Genomic DNA, 26,584 nt, shown 5'->3' on the forward strand with positions numbered 1-26,584 from the left:
TGCATAATCATTTATTAGATCTTCAACATCTTTCCAGAACAAACCTTCCACTAAAACTCCATGCTTGGTGAACCATTGGGTGACATTCTCAGTAAACTACACTGTTTTCCTTGCAGAAACTGATTTGGGATCTGCACTTGCTATGCTAAGTGTGTAGGCATCAGAAAAATGTAGGCAATTTGGAAAAGACCACCAAACCAGTGCTGGTGTATGATCCCTGAAGAGGACATTCTTCTCTTTTGAGCATATAATCAGCTGCAACAGTCCATCTAATATTAAAGTGAAATCCTTTTTGGCAATGTTAATTAAAAACTATAGTTGTTGAGCATGTCTTTGTGTTTTGATATGAAGATTTGAATTAGATGTAAGTTTTATATTCCAAGTCTGACAGTACCACTCATTTTAATTGATATGAATTTTTTGTTATTAAATGCATAAACTTTTCTTTAAGAGGATGTTTATTCAATTATTTTTTAAGAATGTATATTTATTTTATTATTAAATATAATATGTTGTAAAACAATTATTTGTTCATTTTTATGAATAACAATTTATAAAAATATTGTTATAAAAACAGTTTTTGGTTTTCGAAAGATAAAAAAGAGAAATCCATCAGTGACACCCAACGCACCCTAAATTAAAGATGTAGGGGTTTTATATTATGTGTTGAAGTTGAGATACTTTATTTATTGTTACATAACATTTATGTAATTTACCCTGGTTCACCTGATGACTTATTATGACCCACCTTTCCATCTTCGTAACAAAAGAAGCAGTAGAAAGAAGAGGGTGGTGCAAAGAACAGAAGGCTCAATGGCTAGCAGCAACAATTTCTTCCCGTCAGCATCTGTCACCAGCAGCGGCCGCCCAGTGTTCCTTCCCAACGAGATTGAATGCCAACTTCTTTCAGCCGTGGACCTTGAATCTGATGATGGCCCCAGCTTCCCTTCCCTCAAATCAGGTCTCCTCATCCTCACCACCCACCGCCTCATCTGGATCCCTTCCAATTCCTCTGCCCATTCCAATGCCATTGCTATCCCTTTGTCCCTCATCACCCATATATTCTCTTCCAAAAAATCCATCAAATCCATCTTTCACTCCCCTCGGATTCGCTTCCAAGTCTCCTTGAATTCCAAGAGCCTTGTTGTCACAGTGGTGGCCAGAGGGAAGGGGGATTGGGATGGGTTTTTGCCTAAGTTCTGGGAGAATTGGAGGGGAAGGGCTTGGGAGACTAGTGCTGGGGGTTCCACTGCTGATGGTTCTGTTACAACTTCGATTTCTGGTACAAGTTCTAATTCAGGTGGGTTTTATTTAAATGATGGGTCAGTGAGAATGGTGGGATTGGCAGGGATACTAAGGAAGGAACAGGAGATGTGGGAGAGTACGGACAAGAGCTTACAGGAGGCTTTCCAAGACTTGAATGCACTAATGGTAATATTCCCCTTATGTTAGTTGTTGTTGGTTTTATCTTTTTGGCTTATCTGCTTCATGTTCTTAGAAGTGTTTTATGTTTTCAGAGCAAGGCTAAAGAGATGGTGATGCTAGCAGAGAAAATGAGGCAAAAGCTCTTGTCTGGCTCAAACTCGGAAACTAATGCAGGTAACAATGAGGAAATGGGTTCTAAAGAGGAGATGCAAGATTGGTTGTTAAGCGTTGGTATCATATCTCCTGTAACAAAAGAATCTGCGGGTGCCTTGTATCATCAACAGTTGTCTCGACAGGTTTTCTTTTCTTTACTTTCATCTTTGCATGTTTATACAAGTAGTTTAATCTCATGGTGAGCTTCATAATATTTTCTGTCAGTATGATGCGATATGATAGAATAACAGGTCAAATTTTGCAATGCAAAGTTATATTATCATTTGGATTTTCTATTGTGATGCAAAGTTATGTTTGTTCACAAATCATGCTTCAGCACAGCAGTGTGAAGTTGTTCAAGAAATTATACTGCTGTTGCCTTCTAAATTAAAATGCAATTGGTGTATGTATGCATGTCCTAGTAGCAATTTGTTTGTAGTCAATGGTCTTACTGACCAAGCTTGCCTTATAGTAACTAAAAGTGTTACCAACTCTCCTTGTGCTTGTTTGTGTTGGATATGCCAACCATGAACTTTAATGGATTGGAAATTAACCTGAATTGAGAACTTATGAATTTTTTTATTAACTTTTTTTCTTTGTATTGGGAATTCAAACAAGGGAGTGAAAACTAATTGTTGAAATGATTTTGTTTTGCTTCTTTTCAACATCAAAGTGGTGCTAAAGGAACTCTGGAGTAGGGAAACTGAATTATATGCTAAGCTGCTAATGGATCATGAAAATTAGATAGCAGATGATTTCAAGCATTGAGTTTTGGTCTTCCCATATAATGGTATTGACCAAAATCTTTTCAAAAATCCCTACATTTGTTGAAGGTGTAGTTTATAAATAAAAATAAAAAATTCCTTCCGTCATGTATCACATACAAAAGTGATTCATTCAATTTTCCTAATATTTGTTTTAAATATTGTTACTACATGATAAAAAACCTCTGGAACAAAGCATCAATGAACCAGAATGTGACTTTGTTGCATTAATAGGCATTTGAAGTTCCCAGTGGCCATTACGAAGCTTGTTTTCTCATGTCCTATTCTACATATAGATTATTGTATGTATGGGTTAGTAGATGAAAGGTTGTTGCTGTCTTAGATTTTAGAATGTAGTAGATGAGCAAAATTACTTGCACAATGAGCAAAATTACTTGCACAATGTTTTAGTTCTTTTGCACAATTATTTTGTGAAATACTTGCAAAGCTTTTGTTTGCGTTCTTTTTCCCTCTTATTGCGGTAAAAGCTATACATAGGTTCAAGTGTTTGTACTGGTAATAACTAGGTAATTGGAAAGATTTCAGATATTGATTAAAGCAACTGCTATGAGTTTGTTGCTTTTTGACTGCCATTAATAGTAGCAGCTGTGTTTAGAAAGAGGATTGAGAAGCAAGTAGATTGAGAAAAAAAGAGGGATATGTGTAACTTCAAAATTAAACTAAATACTTCCATAATCCAAGGCCTAAGAAAATACTTAGTTATACAACTTTCCTTTTCTTATTAGTGTTAACAATTCCATATAGGAGAATCCTAACAAAAGTGCAATGGCGATAAAGCATAAATAAGTACTGAATCAAGAAAATTCTCTGTGGTGATCATTTTCGTAAATAGAAAATGTTATGAGGTACTCTAAATCAACAAAATTAACATAGAAAGCTAAATAATTCTTTTTTTCCCTTGACTGCTTCAAACTATTAGTGATCTTTTGAGGAAACAAAAATTGAGATCTTAATTATATTGAAATCTTCTTGCAGAATCAAGAGAAAAGTAAAATTTCAAAACTTCTCACCTAGAATTTCTCAAGCATCACACCAGAGACCCCACTGGTAGCACACATTGGTTAGAATTGCATTACGCAATTCCAGATAATCATAATGTTGGAAAATTTGGAAAATTCTCATTAATTCATTGATTCTATTAAAGAAAAAGTTTTATTAGCGTATAAGTATGGATCCTAGTAGTCCTGGACCTTTGAGTACTTTAACTCCTTGTCCTTGTGGGACTCAGACTTATAAATATAAGACTATTTTGCTAGTTCAATTTGGAAAACCTTGTTGAAAAACCTCATGCTAAAGACCAATAAGGCAATCAAACTAAACTAAGAAATTTTAAGGCATGTTTTTGCCTAGTCTTAGAATGTCTATAAATTACTAAAATACGACTTGTAAAGCTGAAGAAAACATATAGCTACTGCCAGATTTCTTAAATCAGTTTCATAAGATTGAACTTGATTTGATCTCCTTGTTGATGTAAGTGCTTAAAATTTTTTAACAACGTGGGTTGTTGTTGCTTATTGGTAACATAGTTACCTGAAACACGAGGCTGTGGTATGGGGACGGGAGTGTGGTACGCTCCTTGGTTATATTCTAGATACTTTAGGGTGGGGTTGGTTCACTCATTTGGGATGTGTTATTTTGGAACAGTATATTGGATTCGTTGATTGAAAATTGATAATCTTTTTTTTTTTGTGAAAATTGGTAATTTTAAAGATAATTTTTTATTCCTCATAATTTTTAACTTTTTGGAAATCGTAATAATAATTTGGTGCCAATTATTTAGTTGTGTTGGAAAATAATAGTGATAATTTTATTTTAATTTATTGTCTTTGATGATAGTTGTGATCTTTTAATTAATAGTTTTTGAGCCAATAACATGGTAACCAATAATTTAGAGAACCCAAAATGTCAAAGAGGACTTCAAATATTAAAAAGGCTTTTAGGGCCATAAGTTTCTAATCTCTTGATAGGCTAGACATTTAAATAGAATGATGTCTTGTTGTAGATTTAAAAAATGTAAAGATTGGACGCTAACAAACTTTAAATCTTTCAACTGGCGGTGGCAAAAATACAATTTTAATTGCACTGAAACCAAACCAAAGTCCCCTTCTTTAACTCCATTTGTTTCAGCTCTTTATCTTCTTCTGCATCACGTTTTGTTTAACTTCCTCAAAATTTTTTTTCTTTGTTGTTTCTTCTTTTCTTTGTCTATTATGATTCATCAAGGCTATTCTTTTTCATCCCCTTTGTTGTAAGAAGTAAGAATTTCATATATGATCTCTATGAACATCACAGGTACTGTTATTTATTAAAGAAAAAGCTGAGAAGAAAAATTGAGAACAAGTGAACAATTTCATTTACAATTCTTCAAATTCTTAATCTTCTTCTCCTTGTATCTGCATTCCCTTTGATTTTGTGCCGAGTGAATGGGATTGCTTGATTTGGGGACCTAAATGACATCCCCAAGTGATTTGGGATGCAAACGTCCTGCACATTGGAATGCGTGACTGTATCACAGAACCAGGGGATTGCAGGCGAGTCTGATAACTATATTGGTAAAGATCTTGAAGTAGCTTCTTGAGATACTTTGATGTTGGGAAGTAGCTCGAAACTCTTTCCTATCTTTGGAGGCAGATTTGTGGTTGCTTCAAGGTCTTGTGAAGGGTTTATCAAACTAACTTTGAATGGTTGTGCTTCTGGAATATCAAGTTTGCTCACATGGAATCTTCTAAATCATACTCTGGCTGCTAACAAGGTTGCTCATTTTTGTTAGTTTTATATTTAAGAGATGGAAGTTAGACATTTTGATGGCTTATCATTGAGGCAACTTTTAAATGGTTAGATGGGTCCTTTGAGGACCAAAGGATAAGAAGAGTGGTTTTTGATGTGTATAGGAGTAAGCTCCATGGGATGGTGGTTATGTATGGCTTTTTGGTAAATTACACTAATGACTATTGTCATTGTACTTGTCACTCAATTTCAAATTTATTGGAAAACTTTGGTTTTGTTTTATTGGGATGTCACCCACAAGAATTCGGTGATCAGATTCCTTATGTGGTGTTCAAAAGATAATATGTTTCTTTGAATAACATATTTCATCCCAGTCAGCTCTTTTACAATCTACTTACTAATCCAGTCAGCAAATGGACCCCACGATGGTCAAAGAAATTAAAGAAGGTTGAAAAGAAAAACTCCATTCTATCCCTCTTACGCTCACAATCTGCCCTTATTTCTTATATTGATATTGTTCTCAACTTAACAGATTCTAACAATCTTTTTTCCTTTCTTCCTAGTCTTGGCTCTTTGTTCTCACTCTAGATGACAACCAAACCAATTTCTTGAAGATAATAATATTTCCTCTATCACTATTACTATGTGATTCCATTTTTTACCAGAAGTTTCTCTCAGATGTCATTTTTCTCCATCAGATTTTCTTATGGAGTCCTAACTCTTAACCTAAACCTACAAGCTTTAAGAACGAGAAGATGAATTTGGCTTTAAGAATATTCTAGATAGGTTTTAGTTCATGGATTTTCTGCATTTTCCTTGGCTGTTCCTGTTTTATTTTCTTTTCCTTCTTTAGTTTCTTTCCTTTTTTCTTTCCTTTTTTAATTTTTATGGTAAATAAACTCTCCAATTTCTTTTTCATTGTGTATATTGCATATGAGTGATTCTACAAGGGACTACACTCGGGATTTTTTGGTAGTTTATATTTGACGTGGGCATTTAGATTTGGTTATGAGCTAGGCTTAAAATTCTTAGTTTTAAGCATTTGCATGTCATGGTGATTAGGGATAACCGGTGTGAAATTGCTTTTTGTGATTATATCCATAGGGCCTAAGGCAAGGGTAATTGGCTTACTCATTACTATGTACTTGGTTTCTAAGAACCTGTTATCTCAAGTGATTTATGAATTATGATACTATAAGGAATGATAGATTGCAAGTGAGAGTGATGAGAAAGACCGAAGAGGGAGAGAAAATACAGGAGTGAAGTAGATGATGATGTAACCCATATGATCGAAACATGATGGATGAAATGGAAGAGTGTGATGAGTATGCTATGCGACTACAGGATCTCTGACAGAGTGAAAGGTTCTATAAAATTGTGATTTGGCTAAATATATTGTATGATAGTGAATGTTGGGCATGTAAGGTGCAAACATCCACAAGAAGAGTATAACAGAAATGCAAATGTTAAGATGGCTGCTTGATAACACAATAATAATGATCACTTCTGTTAGAGGGTGTATGTAGCATACATTGGCAATAAAATGAACGAGGAATGATTAAGATGGTTTGGTCATGTCCAACATAGAGCACCGAATGCCTTAGTACTGACGTATGATAAGTTAGTGGTGGTAGGAGTGAGAAGGGAAATGGGGAGACTTAAAATGACATGGAGTGAAGTAATATTGAAAGATTTACAATTTGTGGATATTGATGCATAATTGGTTTTGAGCAGAGCTAAATGGAAAAAAAAAAATTCACATCGCCAACTCTAACTAGTTTGGAATTAAGGCTTAGTTGTAGTTCTTGTGTTCTATTAATCAAGATGGGTTCCTAATACAGAATAGGAAAATGATATTCCAAATACAATTTAGGAATTCCATATAAAATTAGGAAATTTAGGAAATTTATTCTTATTAGGTCGATTATTTAGAAATTTTATTGTTTCCTAGTTTCTTTTGGTTGAATTTAGTATTCCTAATTAGAATTGAATAGGGTTATAAAATCCTAATGTGATTAGGATTCCTAATTTTATAAATAAGACCTAGGGTTTTTATTGTTATTAAGTAAGTTTTGCTATGACAATTTTATAAGATCAATGTAGAAAGAGATGATTCTCATTAATTTCAATTAATCTGTACATGGGTATATATATACAATTGATTCCTATAATTGTGTTCTACTAATTAGGAAGAAATCCTAAATAAGAAATCCTAAATAGGAATACAGAATACAAAATATACAGAGAAATAATATAGTGATTGACTTTCCATAACATAGTGATTGACTTTCCATAACACTCCCCCTCAAGTTGGAGCATAGATGTTAATCATGCCCAACTTGTTACAAATGTAGTCAATTCTAGCTCCATTCAGAGCTTTTGTGAAAATATCTCCTAACTGCTCTCCAGTTTTTATGTGTCCTGTTGAGATGATCTGTTGTTGAATCTTTTCACGAATAAAGTGACAATCAATCTCAATATGTTTGGTCCGCTCATGAAACACCGGATTAGAAGCAATATGAAGAACAGCTTGATTATCACACCACAATTTTGCAGGCAGGGAGATCTTAAAACCTGTCTCATCTAGTAATTGAAGTATCTACATTACCTCACATACTGATTGTGCCATGGCTCTGTATTCGGATTCAGCACTAGATCGAGAAACTATACTCTGCTTCTTGCTTCTCCAAGACACCAAATTTCCTCCAATAAAAACACAATATCCAGTAGTTGACCTCCTGTCAACCTTAGATCCAGCCCAGTCGGCATCTGAAAAACATTCAACATTCAAATGCCCATGATTACCATATAGCAAACCTCTTCCTGGAGCGCTCTTCAGATAACACAAGATTTGTTTCAAGGCTTCCCAATGAGCAACAGTTGGGGAAGACATAAACTGACTTACCACACTAACGACATAAGCAATGTCAGGACGAGTGACTGTAAGGTAGTTCAATTTTCCTACCAATCTCCTGTATCTCTCTGGATCTTCAAACAACTCACTATCTCCTGCTAACAATTGTAAAGTTGGAGTCATTGGTGCACTACAAGGCTTAGCACCTAATTTTCCTGTTTCTGTCAATAGATCGAGGACATATTTTCTTTGAGACAAGAAACCCTTCTTACTTCTCATAACTTCGATACCCAAGAAATACTTTAACAATCCCAAGTCTTTGGTCTGAAACTGAGTTTGGAGGAAGGTTTTAAGAGATGAAATACCTGCAGAGTCACTCCCAGTGATGACAATGTCATCCACATAGACTACTAAGAGAATTAGACCAGCCTCAGATTGCCTATAAAATACTGAGTGATCACACTTACTCTTTTGCATACCAAATTCCTGTACTGCTTCACTGAATCTCCCAAACCATGCCCTAGGACTTTGTTTCAAGCCATAAAGAGACTTCTGAAGCCTACAAACTTTACCCAACTCCCCCTGAGCAACAAACCCAAGTGGTTGCTCCATATACACCTCCTCCTGAAGATCACCATGAAGGAAAGCATTCTTGATATCCAATTGATGCAGGGGCCAATCATATGTAGCTGCTAAAGAGATAAACAAGCGAATAGAAGTAAGTTTAGCTATAGGAGAAAAAGTATCAGAGTAATCAACCCCATATGTCTGAGCATATCCTTTTGCTACAAGGCGTGCTTTTAACCTAGCCACAGAACCATCAGGATTTACCTTTACTGTATATAACCATTTGCAACTAATAGCTTTCTTACCAGTGGGCAAAGGCAATAGTTCACATGTACCATTAGCATCTAAAGCCTCCATTTCCTCTTTCATAGCATCACACCAGCCAGGATGAGACAGTGCCTCATCAACAGTATTAGGGATAGGAACAGAGTCTAAAGAAGTAACAAAACACCGAGAACAAGAAGACAATTGATTATAAGAAACAAAAGAAGAGATAGGGTAAGTACATGAACGTTTACCTTTACGAAGAGCAATGGGTAAGTCTAGATCAGAATCATGATCGATGAGGTGCAGGATCTCCCAACGAAGTAGCCGGTGGAGGATCTCGAGTGAATCTCCAATCTCTGGAATAAACATGAACAACGGGAGGTCGAGTAGGTCTAGAGACGGAAGGAACAGTGTGGAGAGGACTAGACATTGGTTGACAATATATATTAAGAGATCATCCTCCTCCCCCTGACTCTCATACACAGATGATGGAGGAAAAAATGGAGTGGACTCAAAAAATGTGACATCTGCAGAAACAAGATAACGATTAAGAGTAGGAGAGAAACAACGGTACCCTTTTTGGAGTCGGGAGTACCCAAGGAAGACACATTTGAGAGATTTTGGATCCAATTTAGTAACCTGTGGACGAACATCACGCACAAAACAGGTACAACAAAAAATACGGGGTTCAATAGGGAACAAAGATTTTGTAGGAAACAAAGTAGTATAAGGAATATCCTCATTAAGGACAGAAGACGGCATACGATTGATAAAAAAACATGCCGTAGAAACTGCATCCGCCCAAAAGTGTTTAGGTACTTTCATCTGAAAAAGAAGAGCACGAGTTACCTCAAGAAGATGACGATTTTTTCTTTCGGTCACGCCATTTTGGGATGGGGTATCCACACAGGAAGACTGATGAAGAATGCCATTTTGTGTCATATAAGACTGAAATTGTGCTGAAAAGTATTCTTTGGCATTGTCACTTCTTAATATGCGCACAGAAATATTAAATTGAGTTTTGATTTCATTACAAAAAGCACAAAAGATAGAAAATAACTCAGAACGATTCTTTATTAAATATAACCAGGTAACACGAGAGTAATCATCAACAAAAGTAACAAAATAACGAAATCCAGTTTTAGATGTAACAGAACAAGGACCCCAAACATCAGAATGAACTAACTCAAAAGGAGATGAAGCCCGTTTATTGACTCTAGACACAGAAGGCAAACGATGATGTTTTGCAAACTGACACGACTCACATTCTAGTACTGATAAAGACTGAAATTGAGGACACAACTTCTTCATGGTAGACAAAGAAGGATGACCCAATCTACAATGAGCTTCAAGAGGTGTTAAAGTATTGGAGCAAACAAGCAACCGCGGTACATGATTTTCCAGAATGTAGAGACCACCTGACTCGCGTCCTCTACCAATAATCTGCTTCGTCGTAAGATCCTGAAACAAACACTGGTCAGGAAAAAAGGAAACAGAACAATTTAAGGTACGAGTAAGTTTACTAACAGAAAGTAGATTAAAAGAGAATTTTGGTAGACACAAAACAGAAGACAAAGAAATTGGAAAGTCGGGTTAGCGATTCAGAACCCATGACACAAGAAGTAGAACCATCACTAAAGTAGAGAGGAAGTGAGATTAGACCAAAGCGGATAGAAGACTAGAATTACTGTCATGTGATCCGTCGCACTGCAATCAATAACCCATTTGGATGAAGAAGACACAAGGCATGTAGTGGATTTACTCGACTCGTGATCGCGATGTGAGGAACCGTAGGCTTTAGAGATGCCCGACATCTTGGGAAAATTGTGCAAAATCCTCTGCAGATACCAAAATAGTTTTCTCGGAGGAAGATATCAGAGAATTCTCTCGCCATATTTGCCATCCGTGATCGCTGATTTTTCTCTGAAGTTGCGGACAATTATATTTTGTATGGCGGGCTCATGGCAATAATAACAAATGACTCCTCTTGAGTCCTGATTAGAACTAGCCTCTCCATTACGCTGATTACTTTGCTGTAATTCCTCCTCTACTTCCTCTTCTATTACCTCGTTGTCCATTTGGATTACGGCTAATAAGAGCACTCTTGGCAGGTGTGAAGATTGAGTACTCTGCATTTAAGGACCCGTGTGAACGTTTCATGCAAAGAGGAAATCTCGAATCGAGAGGATCCGAGATTTAGCGATCTCATACTCGAAGGAAGGCTGCAAGAAAACTCATAATGACGATTGCTCCGTTGGGCTCTTTGAACTTTCACATCGTGACTAAAAGGCAACAATACATTAAGTTCCTCATATACCCGTTTAAAATCCATAAAATAAGCCGTGAGAGACTTATCCTCTTTCTCAGCACGGTAGAATGCCTTACAAACATCATAAATACGTGAGATATTCCCTTTAACAGAATACATAAAATCTAAGTAATCCATCAATAACTTAACAAATTCACAGTGATTAATTAAACTAATTACCTCACTATGAATCGAGTTCCGAAGCTGCAAAAACAACCGAGCATCCTCCCTTAGCCAAGTTTGTCGTGTATCATCAGTGGGTGGATCTTTAGTAAGGTGATCATCCTTATCAATGCTACGCAAATAGACCCTAACAGTCTTACTCCACTCCAGGTAATTCGAACTATTAAGTTTGTGTTCCGTGATCTTAGTCATCACCGGAATCACATCAGAAATAACATTCTTATTGTCTGCCATTTGTTGAGACAAAGAAAACTAACCGAAACGCTAATCCAAAGTGCTTATAGCAGCAAAATAACTCAAAATCACAAATCAAGCAAATACCAAAATAGGATCTGAGAGCCAAACCTCAGAAGTCCTTTAATGGTTATACTGGATCAGGCAACAGCACACAGTGGTGGAATGAGGGGGTTGAGACGATGCCGACGATGTTGATCGGGGTTGAAACGGTCGGTCGGCGGCCAAGGTCTCTCCTGAGCTGGGTAGTGAGAACAAATAGTCATCCTAGATTGATGACCTGCTCTGATACCATGTAGAAAGAGATGATTCTCATTAATTTCAATTAATCTGTACATGGGTATATATATACAATTGATTCCTATAATTGTGTTCTACTAATTAGGAAGAAATCCTAAATAAGAAATCCTAAATAGGAATACAGAATACAAAATATACAGAGAAATAATATAGTGATTGACTTTCCATAACATAGTGATTGACTTTCCATAACAATCAATAATATTTTAGAGAATTAGTTCTCTTTTTAAGTATTGGTCCTTAATTTCTTAGTTCTTTCTCTTTGTTGTATATCAATTTTGGTATCAAAGCCAAAATCAATCCAAATTTCTTTAGCTTTCGCAAACATTCAAGCTTTCCCATTCCTAAGATACCTGCTTGTGTTTTGTACTTCTAAATTTTTTTTAGCCTTTTACTTAAAAAAAAAAAAGATTTGTGAGAAACAGAGAATGTAGTTGCCATTATTTGTTCAACACCAATCATCGTCTGCTCACTAAACGGACTCGCCACCACTGCCAATTCACCAGTGATATGTAGGCGACCCTTCCAGCTACGTTTCGATTGCTTGCGACTTCCTGAAAAAGATTTGACCAAGTCAGATCTTGATTCGAATCTAGACTTGCAAGTTTTTCAGATTTCTCTGGCATTTGACCCTCCCCAGCCCTTCTCCTATTGCTGATCTGCCCATTTCTGTTGTCAGAATGATTGTACGATTTCCTAGCTACAAATATTTGTTGGGTCAGTTCTCTTCTATGAGGTATGCTTCTTTAATTTGAAATCATATTGTGGATTGAAAGATTACAAGATGATATTGGTGATTTTAAGGTACGATGAGTTATGGAATGCAATTCAAATAATACATGATGAAATTGATGATTATTATGAACAACTTGATGAAATGTGTTATTTGATTGATTTATATTGAGGTCTTAACTATGCTCCTTGTGGTTTACTTGATGAGTATCGAGATATTCAAATAATCTTACAATACAGGGAGAAAGCACTTGAAGAATGTAAGAATGAGTATCATGATTAACAGGCTCATCAACAAGTTAAGGATAAAGAACTTGAAGAATTTGAAGCTTGGAAAGAAGCGCATTTGTTCCAATTGAGAGAACAGTTGGATACAGTAAAAAGTATTGAAAATATGAAGGCAAAAAATCTTGAAAAAGAAAGCCAACAAGAAAAGAAATTTGAATTTGAAAAGCAACTTGAGGTTGAAGATAAATTTAAAAGGAGCAACTTGAAGAACCTAAGATTGAAGAATATGAAGATTTGAGTCTTGTACATACACCTGTTGAAGAGCTTATTATAGAGTAAGAAGTGGATTAAAATGCAAAAGTAAAGCTTGAGGAGGATAAATTGCAAAACCAAAAAGATCACTTTATGGAAACTTCAATGGAGATTGAAGAAAATCAAGTTATTCCTATTGATTTGAATAGCCTTTCAATTGTTAATCCATTTGATATTGTTTGTTTAGATCTATTTAGAGATGCAAAGGAAAGCTTGAAGTGCTTGATTTCAAGGTTCTTAATACCATACAAGAATAAAGAGCTGCTTGTTCTCCTAATACAGTTTTTGATTCTCTCGCATTTCAAGACTCGAAAATGAGTTTTTTCCAACTAGGGGAGAATAATGCAAAGTAGAAAAATGATATTCCTAATACAATTTAGGAATTATATTCTGCTGTGTTGCTTTTTTTTTTTTGTCCCTATTAATATAAAAAAAGAGCCTGAAAAAGGTACTACTTTCTTGTATTCCGTTACTCTGACTGGGACTGCTTATGATGAGTATCTACAGTACCAAGCAACAAAACAACAAACATCATCTTCATGTACCTCTTCGTTTTTGGGGCGATGTCTTTACTGCTTGGTATTTGATTAATCGTATGCCTTCGTTTGTTTTGTAGCAGTAGAGTCCTCATTCAGTTATATTATATTCTATATAAAATTAGAAAAATTAAGAGTTATTTTTTAAGAATTTTTTTCTTATTAGATCTATTAGAATAGGAAAGTATAGATTAGATTGATGTAAATCCCTATAATCAAGGGATTAATCTGTTACAATAAGAATGTATACATTAGATTGATGTAATCCCTATAATCAAGGGATTAATCTCTATAATCAAGGGATTAATCCCTATAATCAAGGGATTAATCCCTATAATCAAGGAATCTCTTGATTACTAAAATTGTGTATTCCTGGTAAGGAAAGTTTCATATCAGACTTCTGCTGTGTTGCTTTTTTTTTTTGTCCCTATTAATATAAAAAAAGAGCCTGAAAAAGGTACTACTTTCTTGTATTCCGTTACTCTGACTGGGACTGCTTATGATGAGTATCTACAGTACCAAGCAACAAAACAACAAACATCGTCCTCATGTACTATCTTTGCAGTCCAATATGGTAATACATTTGCTCATTTGACAGTGTATTCATCTAATGAGTAATGAATTTTTGATTTTGGTGTCTCAGATTACATTTCTAGTGACCAAACTCTTTTCTCTATTCTTGATTCTTCTTCAAAATTTGTTGATTTTATCCTAGCTAATGGATAAAAAATTGTAGTTAAAGGAATAGGTAAGGCTTACCATTTTCCTTATCTTTAAATTCAGTTTTGTTTGTGCTCGAATGTTCATATAATTTGATATCCATTAGCAAGTTAACTAAACAATTAAATAATTCTGTTACCTTTTTTTGTTGATTATGTTTTTGTGCAAGACCGGGGTACGCGAAAAGTGATTGGTGTAGGCTATGAGTCACAAGGACTATATCTTCTCTCTAGCTCAAAGTCTCTAGTGGCCTTTACTTTTGATGCCACTCTTGAACTTCTTCATAATCGTTTGGGTCACTCAAATATCTCTAAACTCCATAAATTGATTCTTTCTTTCTCATTTATCCTCTTTAAATTGTGAGTCTTGTCAACTTGGCAAACAAACTCATTCTTCTTTTTTCAAAAAGAATTAATAATTGGGCTATATCCATGTTTGACATTGTTCATTCAAATCTATAGGTCCAAGTCGAGTCAGTTCAACTTTGGGTTTTCATTGTTTTGTCACATTTATTGATGGAGATATGGGAGTGACATGGTTAACTAAATTATTTAATAAGATTCTAAACTCAAAGAAAATGCCTGATGAATGGAGGAGGAGTATTTTAGTACCTGTTTTTAAAAATAAGGGAGACATACAGAGTTGCTCAAACTATAGGGGAATTAAACTCATGAGTCATACTATGAAGTTGTGGGAGAGAGTTGTGGAGCATCGACTACGTCATGATACTTCTATCTCTCCCAATCAATTTGGTTTCATGCTCGGTCGTTCAACTATGGAAGCGATCTTTCTCATTAGAAGCTTGACAGAGAAATATAGAGATGTGAAGAAAGATCTACACATGATTTTTATTGATTTGGAGAAGGCTTATGATAGTGTTCCAAGAGATATCTTATGGAATGTGTTAGAACAAAAGATGTTATCTATTAGGTACATACAAGTGTTGAAAGATATGTATGAAGGAGCAACTACTATTGTGCGCACAGTGGGAGGGGATACGAGATTTTCCGGTCTCAATTGGATTACACCAAGGATCAGCCATAAGCCCTTACCTTTTTACATTAGTTTTAGATGAATTGACGAAACATATACAAGAGAGTATTCCTTGGTGCATGATGTTTGCAGATGATGTTGTTCTGATAGATGAGACACGAGAAGGAGTCAATAGAAAGCTAGAGCTTTGGAGAAGTACTCTAGAGTCAAAGGGTTTTAAGTTAAGTAGAATGAAGACAGAATACATACATTGCAAGTTCAGTGAAGGCCAAACTGGTGATAGGGAAGAAGTTAGTTTGAATGAAGTGGTACTGTCCAAAAGTAATCACTTTAAATATTTAAGCTCAGTCCTTCAAGTAGATGGGGGATGTGAGGAGGATGTTAGTCATAGGATTAAAGCCGGATGGTTGAAATGGAGACGTGCCACGGGAGTTTTATGTGATCGTAAGATTTCCAATAAGTTGAAAGGAAAATTTTACTGTGCAGCCATACGACTGGCTATGTTATATGGTAGTGAGTGTTGGGCACTGAAAGAGTCATATGCGTCTAAGATAAGAGTTGCAGAGATAAGAATGCTAAGGTGGATGAGTGGCCATACTAGACTAGATAAAGTCCGTAATGAGAGTATTAGAGAAAAGGTAGGAGTGGTGCCAATTGAAGATAAGTTGAGGGAAGGGAGATTGAGGTGGTTTGGTCATGTGAAGCGTAGACATACGGAGGCTCCAGTTAGACAAGTAGAGCACATTAGGTTAGAGGATAGAAAGAAAAAAAATGGGTAGACCTAAATTGACTTGGAGGAGAGTAGTACAACATGACCTAGAAGCATTATACATTTCTGAGGATTTAACCAAAATCGTTTAGAGTGGAGAAAGCGAATCCATATAGCCGACTCTAAATTTTTGGGATAAAGGCTTAGTTGAGTTGAGTTGAGTTGAGTTGAGTTGAGTTGTCACATTTATTGATGACTATTCTCGTTGTACTTGGTTATTTTTAATGAAAAATCATTCTGAGTTATTTTCTATCTTTCAAAAATTTTGTGCTGAGATGCATATTTAATTTGGTATTTTTATTAATGTATTGTGTAGTGATAATGCACGAGAATATTTTTCTCTTCCTTTTCAAACCTTTATGTCTTCTCAGGGTATGATTCATCTGTCTTCTTGCGCTCATACTCCTCAACAAAATGGAGTAGTTGAGCATAAGAATAGACATCAAATTGAAACAGCTCGTACTTTGCTCCTTCATCTTCATGTACCTCTTCGTTTTTGGGGGGATGTCTTTACTGCTTGTTATTTGATTAATCGTATGCCTTCTTTTGTTTTGTAGCAGTAGAGTCCTTATTCAGTTATCTATCCAGATCAAAATCCATTTCCTCTTCCGTTGTGTGTATTTGGTTGTACTAATTTTGTTCACAATTTTAACCCAGGAAAAAAAAACAAACTTCAACCAAAATCTATCAAATGTATTTTCGTAGGGTACTATCGTTTTCAAGAAGGCTATAAATGCTTTGATCCAACTATCAATAAATATTTTGTTTCAGCTGATGTAACCTTTTTTGAGACTTCTACATATTTTTCACCAAATATATAATCAAACTTCCATTTTAACAGCTCTTTCTATTCCTATTCTTCTTGACCAAAAGTCTTCTCCTCCACTTCAAGTCTACTCAAGATGACCTCAATCAAATTCTCTGCCTCCTAACCCAATTGATTTTCTTCTCATGATATAAGTCCATAGATTGCTTCCGACGACTCATTGCCTACTCCAACACTATCTCCTGCACCAGTCTAGTCCTTAACAGATGATACTACCCTTCCTATTGCCCTTTAAGAAGGTATTTGATCCTCTTGCAATCCTCATCCCATTTATAATTTCTTGAGTTATCATCATTTGTCACCTTCATATCATGCTTTTGTTACCAATTTATCCACTGTCCTAATATCTAAGACTATGATGGGTGGCAGTAGGCTATGGTTGAGGCAATAACTGCTCTTCATGATAATGGTATTTAGGAGATAGTTCGCTTACCACATGGCAAAACTATAGTTAGATGTCGCTGGGTGTTTACTGTAGTCCTTTTATGGTTTGAAACAATCCCTGAGAGTATGGTTTGGTCCGTTTAGTACCATTATTCAACAATTTGGGATGCATCAAAGTGAAGCAGACCATTTAGTTTTCCACTGACATTCTTCTCATGGCAAATGTATTTTTTGATAGTTTATTTTGATGATATTGTCATAACAGTTTATTTTGATGATATTGTCATAATAGGTGATGATCATGAAGGCATTGCCCAACTCAAACAGCTTCTGACCAGTCATTTCCAAACCAAAGATTTAGGAAAGTTGAAATATTTCCTAGGCATTGAGGTTGCCCAATCTAGCAATGGTCTTGCTATTGCACAAAGGAAATATGCATTGGATATATTGAAAGAGACTAACATGCTATATTTTAAACTTGTTGATACTCCCATGGACCCAGGACAGGGGGAGCCTCTGAAAGATCTTGGCCAATATCGAAGACTTGTTGGTAATTTAAATTACCTCACAATCACACGACCGGATATCTCTTTCCCAGTAAGTGTGGTTAGGCAGTTCCTACAAACCCCTTGTGATAGTCAGTGGAACACGGTGGTTCGGATTCTCTGGTATATTAAAGGAACCCCGGGTCAGAGTTTGTTATATGAAGATAGGGGACATGCACAGATTGTAGGATATTCTGATACAGACAGAGCAAGATCTCCTTCAGACAAAAGACCAACTAGGGCATTGCATTCTATTTGGAGGGAATCTAATATCCTAGAAAAGTAATAAGCAAGATGTGGTGGCCAGGTCAAGTGTAGAAACAGAGTATCGGGCTATGGCTTTGGCTACATGCGAGCTTATATGGTTAAAACAACTTCTTCATGAGTTAAAGTGTGGAGGTGATGAACAAATGAAGCTGATTTGTGACAATCAAGCTGCATTACGTATCGCTTCTAATCCTGTGTTTCATGGAAGGACAAAGCACATAGAGATAAATTGTCAATCTATTAGACAAAATATTGAGTCTGGATATATTGCTACAAGTTTTGTCAGTTCAAATGATCAATTAGCTAACATTCTTACTAAATCTCTCCGAGGGATTAGAATTGAGTATATCTGTAATAAGCTAGGAGCATACAATATGTACGCTCCAGGTTGAGGGGGAGTGTTAGAATAGGAAAGTATAGATTAGATTGATGTAAATCTCTATAATCAAGGGATTAATCTGTTAAAAAATGAATGTCTAGATTAGATTGATGCAATCCCTATAATTAAGGAATCTATTGATTACTAAAATTGTGTATTCCTTCCCTAATAGGAGACTGTAATTGTGTATATATATGTACAATCATAGCTTGAGAAAATAAGCAAGCTAATTTTTTCACAAAATCTCTTTTCTTTTCTTTCTTCTTCTCTATTTCTTTATATTCTCAAGGTCTATTATTTAGAAATTTTATTATTTCCTATTTTCTTTTGGTTTACTTTAATATTCCTAATTAGGATTGAATTAGGATTCTAAAATCCTAGTGTGATTGGGATTTTTAATTCTATAAATAAGACTTAGGGTTTCTATTATTATTAGATAAGTTTTGTGATGATAATTTTATAAGATTAATAATATTTTGGAGAATTAGTTCTTTTTTCAAGGATTGGTCCTTAATTTCTTAGTTCTTTCTCTTTGTTTTACATCAGTTCCACTTACTGATTTGATTAGCAAGTGGGTCTTAAATGAGTTGGCTTAGCGAATAATTTTTTTTCTTAAATAAAAATGCCACATAAGCAGTCCAGTCACAGAATTCTGATAGCTGACCTTCAGACACTAAAACAAATTGAAGTTTTCTCATTTTTGATGGACAATTAGAATGACGACTATTGGTGTAATTTACCCATGGTTTTCTTTCAAGAATGTTGACATATCATAATGATTTGCATAAAGTTGTTTTAGGTGTTCTTTTTTAATTGTGTGATAGGAAAGAGTGAATTTTTGGGGAAGAATGAATTTTATTTTTTTATTATCATTGTTCCTCAGAAGAGCTAACTAATATATATATATATATATATATATATATATATATATATATATAGGAAGTTTCATATCATGCCTGCTTGATGAAATCATTCCTGGAGTAAATTGTTTTCTTCTTTTTCTTCTTCTTCTTCTTCTTCTTCTTTTAATATATTCTTTAATGATGGTTTAATAATCTCGTAGCATGTCAGAATGGTATCAACTTCCTGATGGATGATGTAATAGTTATTAAGGCGAAAGGCGACACGAAGGCGATAGGGTCTCGTTTTGCCTTTTTTGCGAGGCAAAAGGTGAGATGACGCCTTTTTGAAGTGAGGCGCTCCGCTGTGACATAGCCTAAATTATATATATATTTTTAGCGCGCGCGCACACACACACACACACACATATATATATATATATATATTAGCATAATATACATATTTAAATTTAAAATCATTTTATTATTATTATTATTATTATTATTATTATTATTATTTTTTTATAATAACTACTAGAATAATATAATTTTCAAATCTGCTTATAAATTACTTTGTCTTTATTATAATTGTTTTATGGAATTGTATTTATTATAATTACTGCGACTAATGACTCCACTATCATAGTAGTTGAAAGATATGTATGAAGGAGCAACTACTAGTGTGCGCACAGTGGGAGGGGACACGAGATTTTCCGATCTCAATTGGATTACACCAAGGATCAGTCATAAGCCCTTACCTTTTTACATTAGTTTTAGATGAATTGACGAAACATATACAAGAGAGTATTCCTTGGTGCATGATGTTTGCGGATGATATTGTTCTGATAGATGAGACACGAGAAGGAGTCAATAGAAAGTTAGAGCTTTGGAGAAGTACTCTAGAGTCAAAGGGTTTTAAGTTAAGTAGAACAAAGACAGAATACATGCATTGCAAGTCAGTGAAGGCCAAACTGGTGATAGGGAAGGAGTTAGTTTGAATGGAGTGGTACTGTCTCAAAGTGATCACTTTAAATATCTAGGCTCAGTCCTTCAAGTAGATGGAGGATGTGAGGAGGATGTTAGTCATAGGATTAAAGTCGGATGGTTGAAGTGGAGACGTACCACGGGAGTTTTATGTGATCGTAAGATTCCCAATAAGTTGAAAGGAAAATTTTACCGTATAGCCATACGACTGGCTATGTTATATGGTAGTGAGTGTTGGGCACTGAAAGAGTCGTATGCGTCTAAGATAAGAGTTGCAAAGATGAGAATGTTAAGGTGGATGAGTGGTCATACTAGACTAGATAAAGTCTGTAATGAGAGTATTAGAGAAAAGGTATGAGTGGTGCCAATTGAAGATAAGTTGAGGGAAAGGAGATTGAGGTGGTTTGGTCATGTGAAGCGTAGACATACGGAGGCTCCAGTTAGACAAGTAGGGTACATTAGGTTAGAGGATAGAAAGAAAAAAAGGGGTAGACCTAAATTGACTTGGAGAAGAGTAGTACAACATGACCTAGAAGCATTACACATTTCTGAGGATTTAACCCAAAATCGTTTAGAGCGGAGAAAGCGAATCCATGTAGCCGACCCCAAATTTTTGGGATAAAAACTTAGTTGAGTTGAGTTGAGTTGAGTAAATTTATTATTACCAGCCACCAATATAATAAAGTCACCTAATTACTCCACCAATTACTCTCACTCAAATTTATTGCCATCAATTTACTGCCACCAATCTGCTGTATTTCATTTTGTTTCTTCTTCTTCTTACTTGGATTTTCGCAGAAACGTGGTTCTGCTTCTTCTTCTTCCATCTACTCCTTCCTTCCTTTTTTTTTTTTTTTTTTTTTTTAATTTTCACAGAAAACTACTATTCTTTGGCTGCTGCAGTGTAAAAATGAGAAAAGGTAGGGTATTTTTCCTTTTAAAACACAAAAATAAATAAATAAATAAATAAAAAGGGGTAATATGAGAGAGGCAACGCGTGGCGCCTCCTCGTTGTGGCGAGAGAGGCGCTTGCCTCTCTCATCCCAGTCGAGGCACTGCTTGGCGAGGCGAGGCAGCGTTGCCTCGCCTCGCCTCGCCTCGCCTCTCCTCGCTTGGCGCGGCGAGGCGACGCAACGCTGCCTCCCTCGCCTGATGCCTTTTGGTGCCTTTAATGACACTGATGTGCAGGATCATGTTCTGGGAAATAGATTTGGATTCTCCTATTTGCTGGGCAAATACCCCTTGAGCTGCCAATTTCTAGATCTTAATATGTTAGCCTTCAAACTTGCAACCTTCCATAGCAATCTTGATGCTCCTTGGCCTCAATAGCATTTATTTCTACATCATTGTTTCGTAGATGTTATATTACTTGTTTTCATTAATTTGGTAGATGTCTTTTGTTAAAGTAGAATGTCTGACTTATTTTTCTTTCCTAGAAAAGCTAATTTTGTTTATTTATTCGTGTTCAGTTGGCAGATTTTGTAAGAACTCCACTAGAAAGAGCTGGAGGGATGATCAATCTTATAGATATCTATTGTCTCTTTAATCGTGCTCGGGGCACAGGTTTTTTGGATACCATAGTATTTCTTTGTTTTGTTGCGCATATTTTCATTTCATGAGTTTTTAATTTTGTAGCGGCACTTATTAGATGAATAGACTGGGTTTTCATCTTGTATATTTTCACAGAATTGATCTCACCTGAGGATTTGTTGCAAGCATGTACTCTATGGGAGAAATTTGATGCGTAAGCATGATGTCTTCATGATTATGGTTGTTCATTTGAGATTCAAAATATTGAGACTAATTAATTTTGAAACAAGACTTTTTTTTCCTTAAATGTTTCTAGTCTTTTATAAGATTGTGCTTTGTTTGACAGACCAGTCATGCTTCGAAAGTTTGATAGTGGAGTCATGGTCATCCAGAACAAGTCCCATAGTGACGAGGAGGTGATCTCTTTTGTCTTCATATTGAAGAAATTATTTGATAGTTATGCTTTCACGTAGCATAAAAAAATATGGAGATCATATCTAGGTCATCTTGAGCAAGACTTCACTTCAGCCTAACCCATGCTATACATATTGTTCATATTTTGCTATTTGCAGACAATTTTGTGGCTTCTGTCTTATTAATTTGATTCATGTACATGAGAACCATTTCACGGTACATCACTAAATCTACTTATGTAGCTTGTGTAATCTGTCTTAGGTTTTTACCCGGATCAAAACCCTTGTCACAAAGCCTGATGCCCTCCAAGCTGGAATAACTGCTAGTGATGCTGCAATGACTTTGGGTATTGCTCCGGCTATGGCTAAGGAGCATCTTCTAACTGCTGAGAGCAGAGGTGTCTTTTATACAGCTTCCTTTTGAATCGCTAATAATATATCCTAGTAATATTTTAAACTTTTATCATGGAAAATTATTGGCAGGTATACTATGTAGGGATATAAGCCCTGATGGCTTTCGCTTTTACATTAACCTCTTTCCTGAAATCGATTCTGATGACATGCACATGTAAGTGAAGAGTCCTTGCTTGCTTTTGGTTATTTACTAATATTTTCTATATATGAAACCTTTTTCTCCGTATGTTTGTCTTCTGTTTGAGGGACAGAGCCCACTTTGAAGAAGCTAAGAATATTTGAAAATATTTAATTAATTTTTAATGTTATTTATGAAATTTTAGTAAAATACCCCCCACCGAAATTTTAAATTGCCCCATATAATAAAATTTTGTCCATTCAACTAATTAAATTTATGAGATTATTAAAAAATTTTACTCTATGAACCATTATAACTCTACTTTTAATTATTGATTGTTTAATAAATCAATAAAAAATGAAAAAGAAAAAGTTCTTCCAAAGATTAGTAAATTAAATGCAGAAGACTAATGTTATTTATCACACTTTTTTGGTTGTGTATTTATTTATTCTTCTACTGGATATATTATGCTATTAACGATATAGCGTTTATATTTTACATTATAGATCACATTTGAATAGAGATTATAACAATAAAATAAAACCACATTTAGTAAATATACTCAACTCAACTCAATAAGCCTTTATCCAAAAAATTTGGGGTCGGCTATATGGATTCGCTTTCTCCATTCTAAACGATTTTGGGTTAAATCCTCATAAATATGTAATACTTGTAGGTCATGTTGTACTACTCTCCTCCAAGTCAATTTAGGTTTACCCTTTTTTTTTCTTTCTATCCTCTAACCTAATGTGCTCTACTTGTTTAACTGAAACCTTCGTATGTCTACACTTCACATGACCAAACCACCTCAATCTTCCTCTCTCAACTTATCTTCAATTGACACCACTCCTACATTTTCTCTAATACTCTCATTACGGACTTCGTCTAGTCTAGTATGACCACTCATCCACCTTAATATTCTCAATTCTGCAACTCTTATCTTAGACGCATACAACTCTTTCAGTACCCAACATTCACTACCATATAACATAGCCGATCGTATGGCTATACGGTAAAATTTTCCTTTTAACTTTTTAGTAAATATATTACCTTAAAATGGATTTTCAAACAAAACAAAGGAATGGCAAATTACAAACTTCCCTCCAACTAAAATTTATTAAAGTTTAAAAATAATAAAATTTTTTAACTTTATTTCTTCAAAAATATTATAATAATACACAATTTTATTATTCTTCTTTTCACTTCTCAGTTAATAATAAATCATTAATTTTTATTATTCTATTGTTAGCTTTTTTTTTTTTTTTTTTGAAATCACTTTCTTATTATTTAGTAAAAGTTTTTGTTAAATTTATTCATGTTAATATATGTAATGTCTTAAAAGTTATTGTCTATTTGCCGTCTTATGCATGGTGCCCCCACTAATTAAAATTTCTGGCTGCGTGACTGTTTTTCTCTTTCCAGCTCAATTAACTTCACAATTTTTTTTGACCTAACGGTTGATAGCTGTTTACCACTTGCTAATTTCTCTTTAATCTTTGGTTGTGGTGAGATTTTATCTTTGGAACTAACTTGTTAAGCTAACTTCTGCAACCCTGAAGATTTTATTATGTGTGTGTGTGTGTGTGTTGGGTCAGTCAACCCTGGCCAGTCTTTTCTATTGGTTTCTCCAAGTTTGTAGCTTTGATGAGAATTATTGTCTCATATGTGCAATACCTTGGGGTTTTCCACACTTGCCACTTTGTTTTAGGGTGTTGTTTTTCTCCCCCTTATAAAAGCTTCATGTTTTTGGGTTTCTGAATTCCAAGATGGTCTATGGTAGTCCATTCTTTTGTTAAGCCACTTTACCATTTGTCTTTCTTGTTCAATGGTTAGTTTCCGTTCCAACAATGGTATTAATGATACTAAGATTAGTGAATGATTTGCTTACGTTATAAACAGTTAATTGCATGAATTGTGATTATCACTTGAATTACAGGGTGAAAGATCATGGGATTTATTCTCTTTGGGTTCGGGTTGTATCTGCTTAGTAAAAAGGCGTTCATTTTTTGCTTTGAGGTCAGATATGCTTTCCTTCACTATTCATTGGTTTTTGATCTCTCATGCAACAAAATAAAGGGCTAGCATGATTACCTGATACATTCAATGCTTTAAGCAGTTGGAATGACAACGCGGTGTTGAGATTTCATAGCCATTGGCAGAGTTGTTGGGTCCGTGGCTGGTAAGTGTGTTGTTTACCTGACAATTTGTTTTAGGATGCAGCTTTTATTTTGATCCTGGAAGCAAAAGTCATAAGGCGCTATTGTAAACGTTTCAAACAGCTGAAACATTTATTATATCTTGCTAGAACTGTTTTTTTACAATTATAATTTATTGTCAAACATTTGGTAGTGTTGGTAAAATAGATGTCTTAAGATTCCAATTAATAGGTCAACGAGCATAGTTGAAGCTAGGGGAGTAGTTTTTTTTTTTTTTTCTTATTGAAGATTAATAAATATTTTAAGAATTTGTATAAGATATGAAGGATAAAATAATCCATTTAAACAATAAAATCATTAAAAGAATGATAGAAATCTGTTGTGGAGTGCCAATTAACACTATTTCTACTATTACAAGTCTTTATTTTATGGTTGACTAGCACTATTAAGAAGTGCATAAATCATTTTCATAGGTTATCTTTAAAGACCTATATAGTTTTAATTATTATCGTTTCTTTTAAGTGAAGGTCAGATAATGTCATGTTAAACAGCAGAAAAGAATGATTGACAAAATTTGGTAAGAGGATAATTTTTGTTAGTTCCGCTTCCAATCCTTTTTAAAACCCATTACATAATTAGGTAATTTATAATTAAGTCTTTCAAAAAGCTATAAATTAATTCTTGATTTAAGTTTGGATAATAACAGATCCCTTTGCTAACAGAATTCAAAATGAGTATATCACAATTCGTGGGCTGAGAGAAAGTTGGCTCTATTTTTTTCATTTGCTTTTCTTTTTAAACTTTTTTTTTTAATTCAAAATAAAATTTATGTTTTTCATTGTATAAAAATAGCAGGCTAACAGTGATGAAACTGATACTCAGAGATCTATTTTTGCCACACAAATCGTTATTATTTGATAGCTAAGGCTGAAATCTCGCGGATTTCAGTTTTTTTTTTTTTTTTCAAAAGAGTCGACACAATATTCTGATAAAAAGCTTCATTCTTAACACCATTCAATAATTCCATAGGCCCTTAATTAAATACTTCAACAATAGAATTCGTTAGGCTAAATACATTAATACGTTATTAGATATTTGTAGTATTCGATTATTAGATATCTCATCAATCGCACACCTGAACTAACGTCTGAACTTCATACACTTAAATTTTTTTTTAAAAAAATTCTCTATAATTAAATACAAAATTGAACAATGAAAGAAACATGAGATGCGTTTGACATGTCAATTGACTACCAAATGGCCAAAACTGATTGGTCCCAACTATTATATCGTCCTAGCTGTAACTTAATAGCAATCCCAAGCAATTCCTTCATTCCTACTCAAATTCAATCGCACTTGATGTCCCTATGTATTTGTCTCTTCTTTTCTTTTCTTTCTTTCTCTCGCTCTTTTCATCATTTTTTCACTGTTCGGCATTATTCCTGGTCCTTTGGGCACCACCGACGCATTCTAGTCCTATAGGTGGCCTCGTCGTCGGTCAAGCGATGATTAGGGGGCCCTCGAATCCATAGTCAATCAAGCTATCGCTTGCCCCAACATAAGCCTTGTTTAGAGAATAGTGGATGTGGATCAGAAGATCTTTTTTCTTTTTTATTTTTTTATATTATCAAAACGA

At 34.9% G+C, this 26,584-nt stretch overlaps 1 protein-coding gene across 1 annotated transcript; it reads left to right on the forward strand.

Annotated features, from left to right (window-relative positions):
- Positions 1 to 680: 680 nt before the first annotated feature.
- LOC110654836 (vacuolar protein sorting-associated protein 36) lies at positions 681 to 25,176 on the forward strand. The gene is made up of 9 exons (XM_058151542.1): positions 681 to 1,431; positions 1,518 to 1,721; positions 21,787 to 21,880; positions 22,004 to 22,061; positions 22,194 to 22,263; positions 22,523 to 22,658; positions 22,744 to 22,828; positions 24,729 to 24,808; positions 24,909 to 25,176. The coding sequence occupies exons 1-8, from the start codon at positions 730 to 732 to the stop codon at positions 24,778 to 24,780; spliced, it is 1,401 nt and encodes a 466-aa protein (XP_058007525.1). The 5' UTR covers positions 681 to 729; the 3' UTR covers positions 24,781 to 24,808; positions 24,909 to 25,176.
- The last annotated feature ends 1,408 nt before the right edge of the window (positions 25,177 to 26,584 follow it).

Source organism: Hevea brasiliensis, chromosome 8 (assembly GCF_030052815.1).
Source record: "Hevea brasiliensis isolate MT/VB/25A 57/8 chromosome 8, ASM3005281v1, whole genome shotgun sequence".
In the NCBI taxonomy this organism is placed as follows: domain Eukaryota; kingdom Viridiplantae; phylum Streptophyta; class Magnoliopsida; order Malpighiales; family Euphorbiaceae; genus Hevea; species Hevea brasiliensis.

Bases quoted from the DNA above. Each gene is read 5' to 3' on its own strand.
- LOC110654836 (XM_058151542.1), top strand. From the start codon at position 730: ATGACTTATTATGACCCACCTTTCCATCTTCGTAACAAAAGAAGCAGT. The intron at 22,659-22,743 runs GTGTCTTTTATA...AATTATTGGCAG, and splicing joins TCTAACTGCTGAGAGCAGAG to GTATACTATGTAGGGATATA. The intron at 22,829-24,728 runs GTAAGTGAAGAG...CTTGAATTACAG, and splicing joins GATTCTGATGACATGCACAT to GGTGAAAGATCATGGGATTT.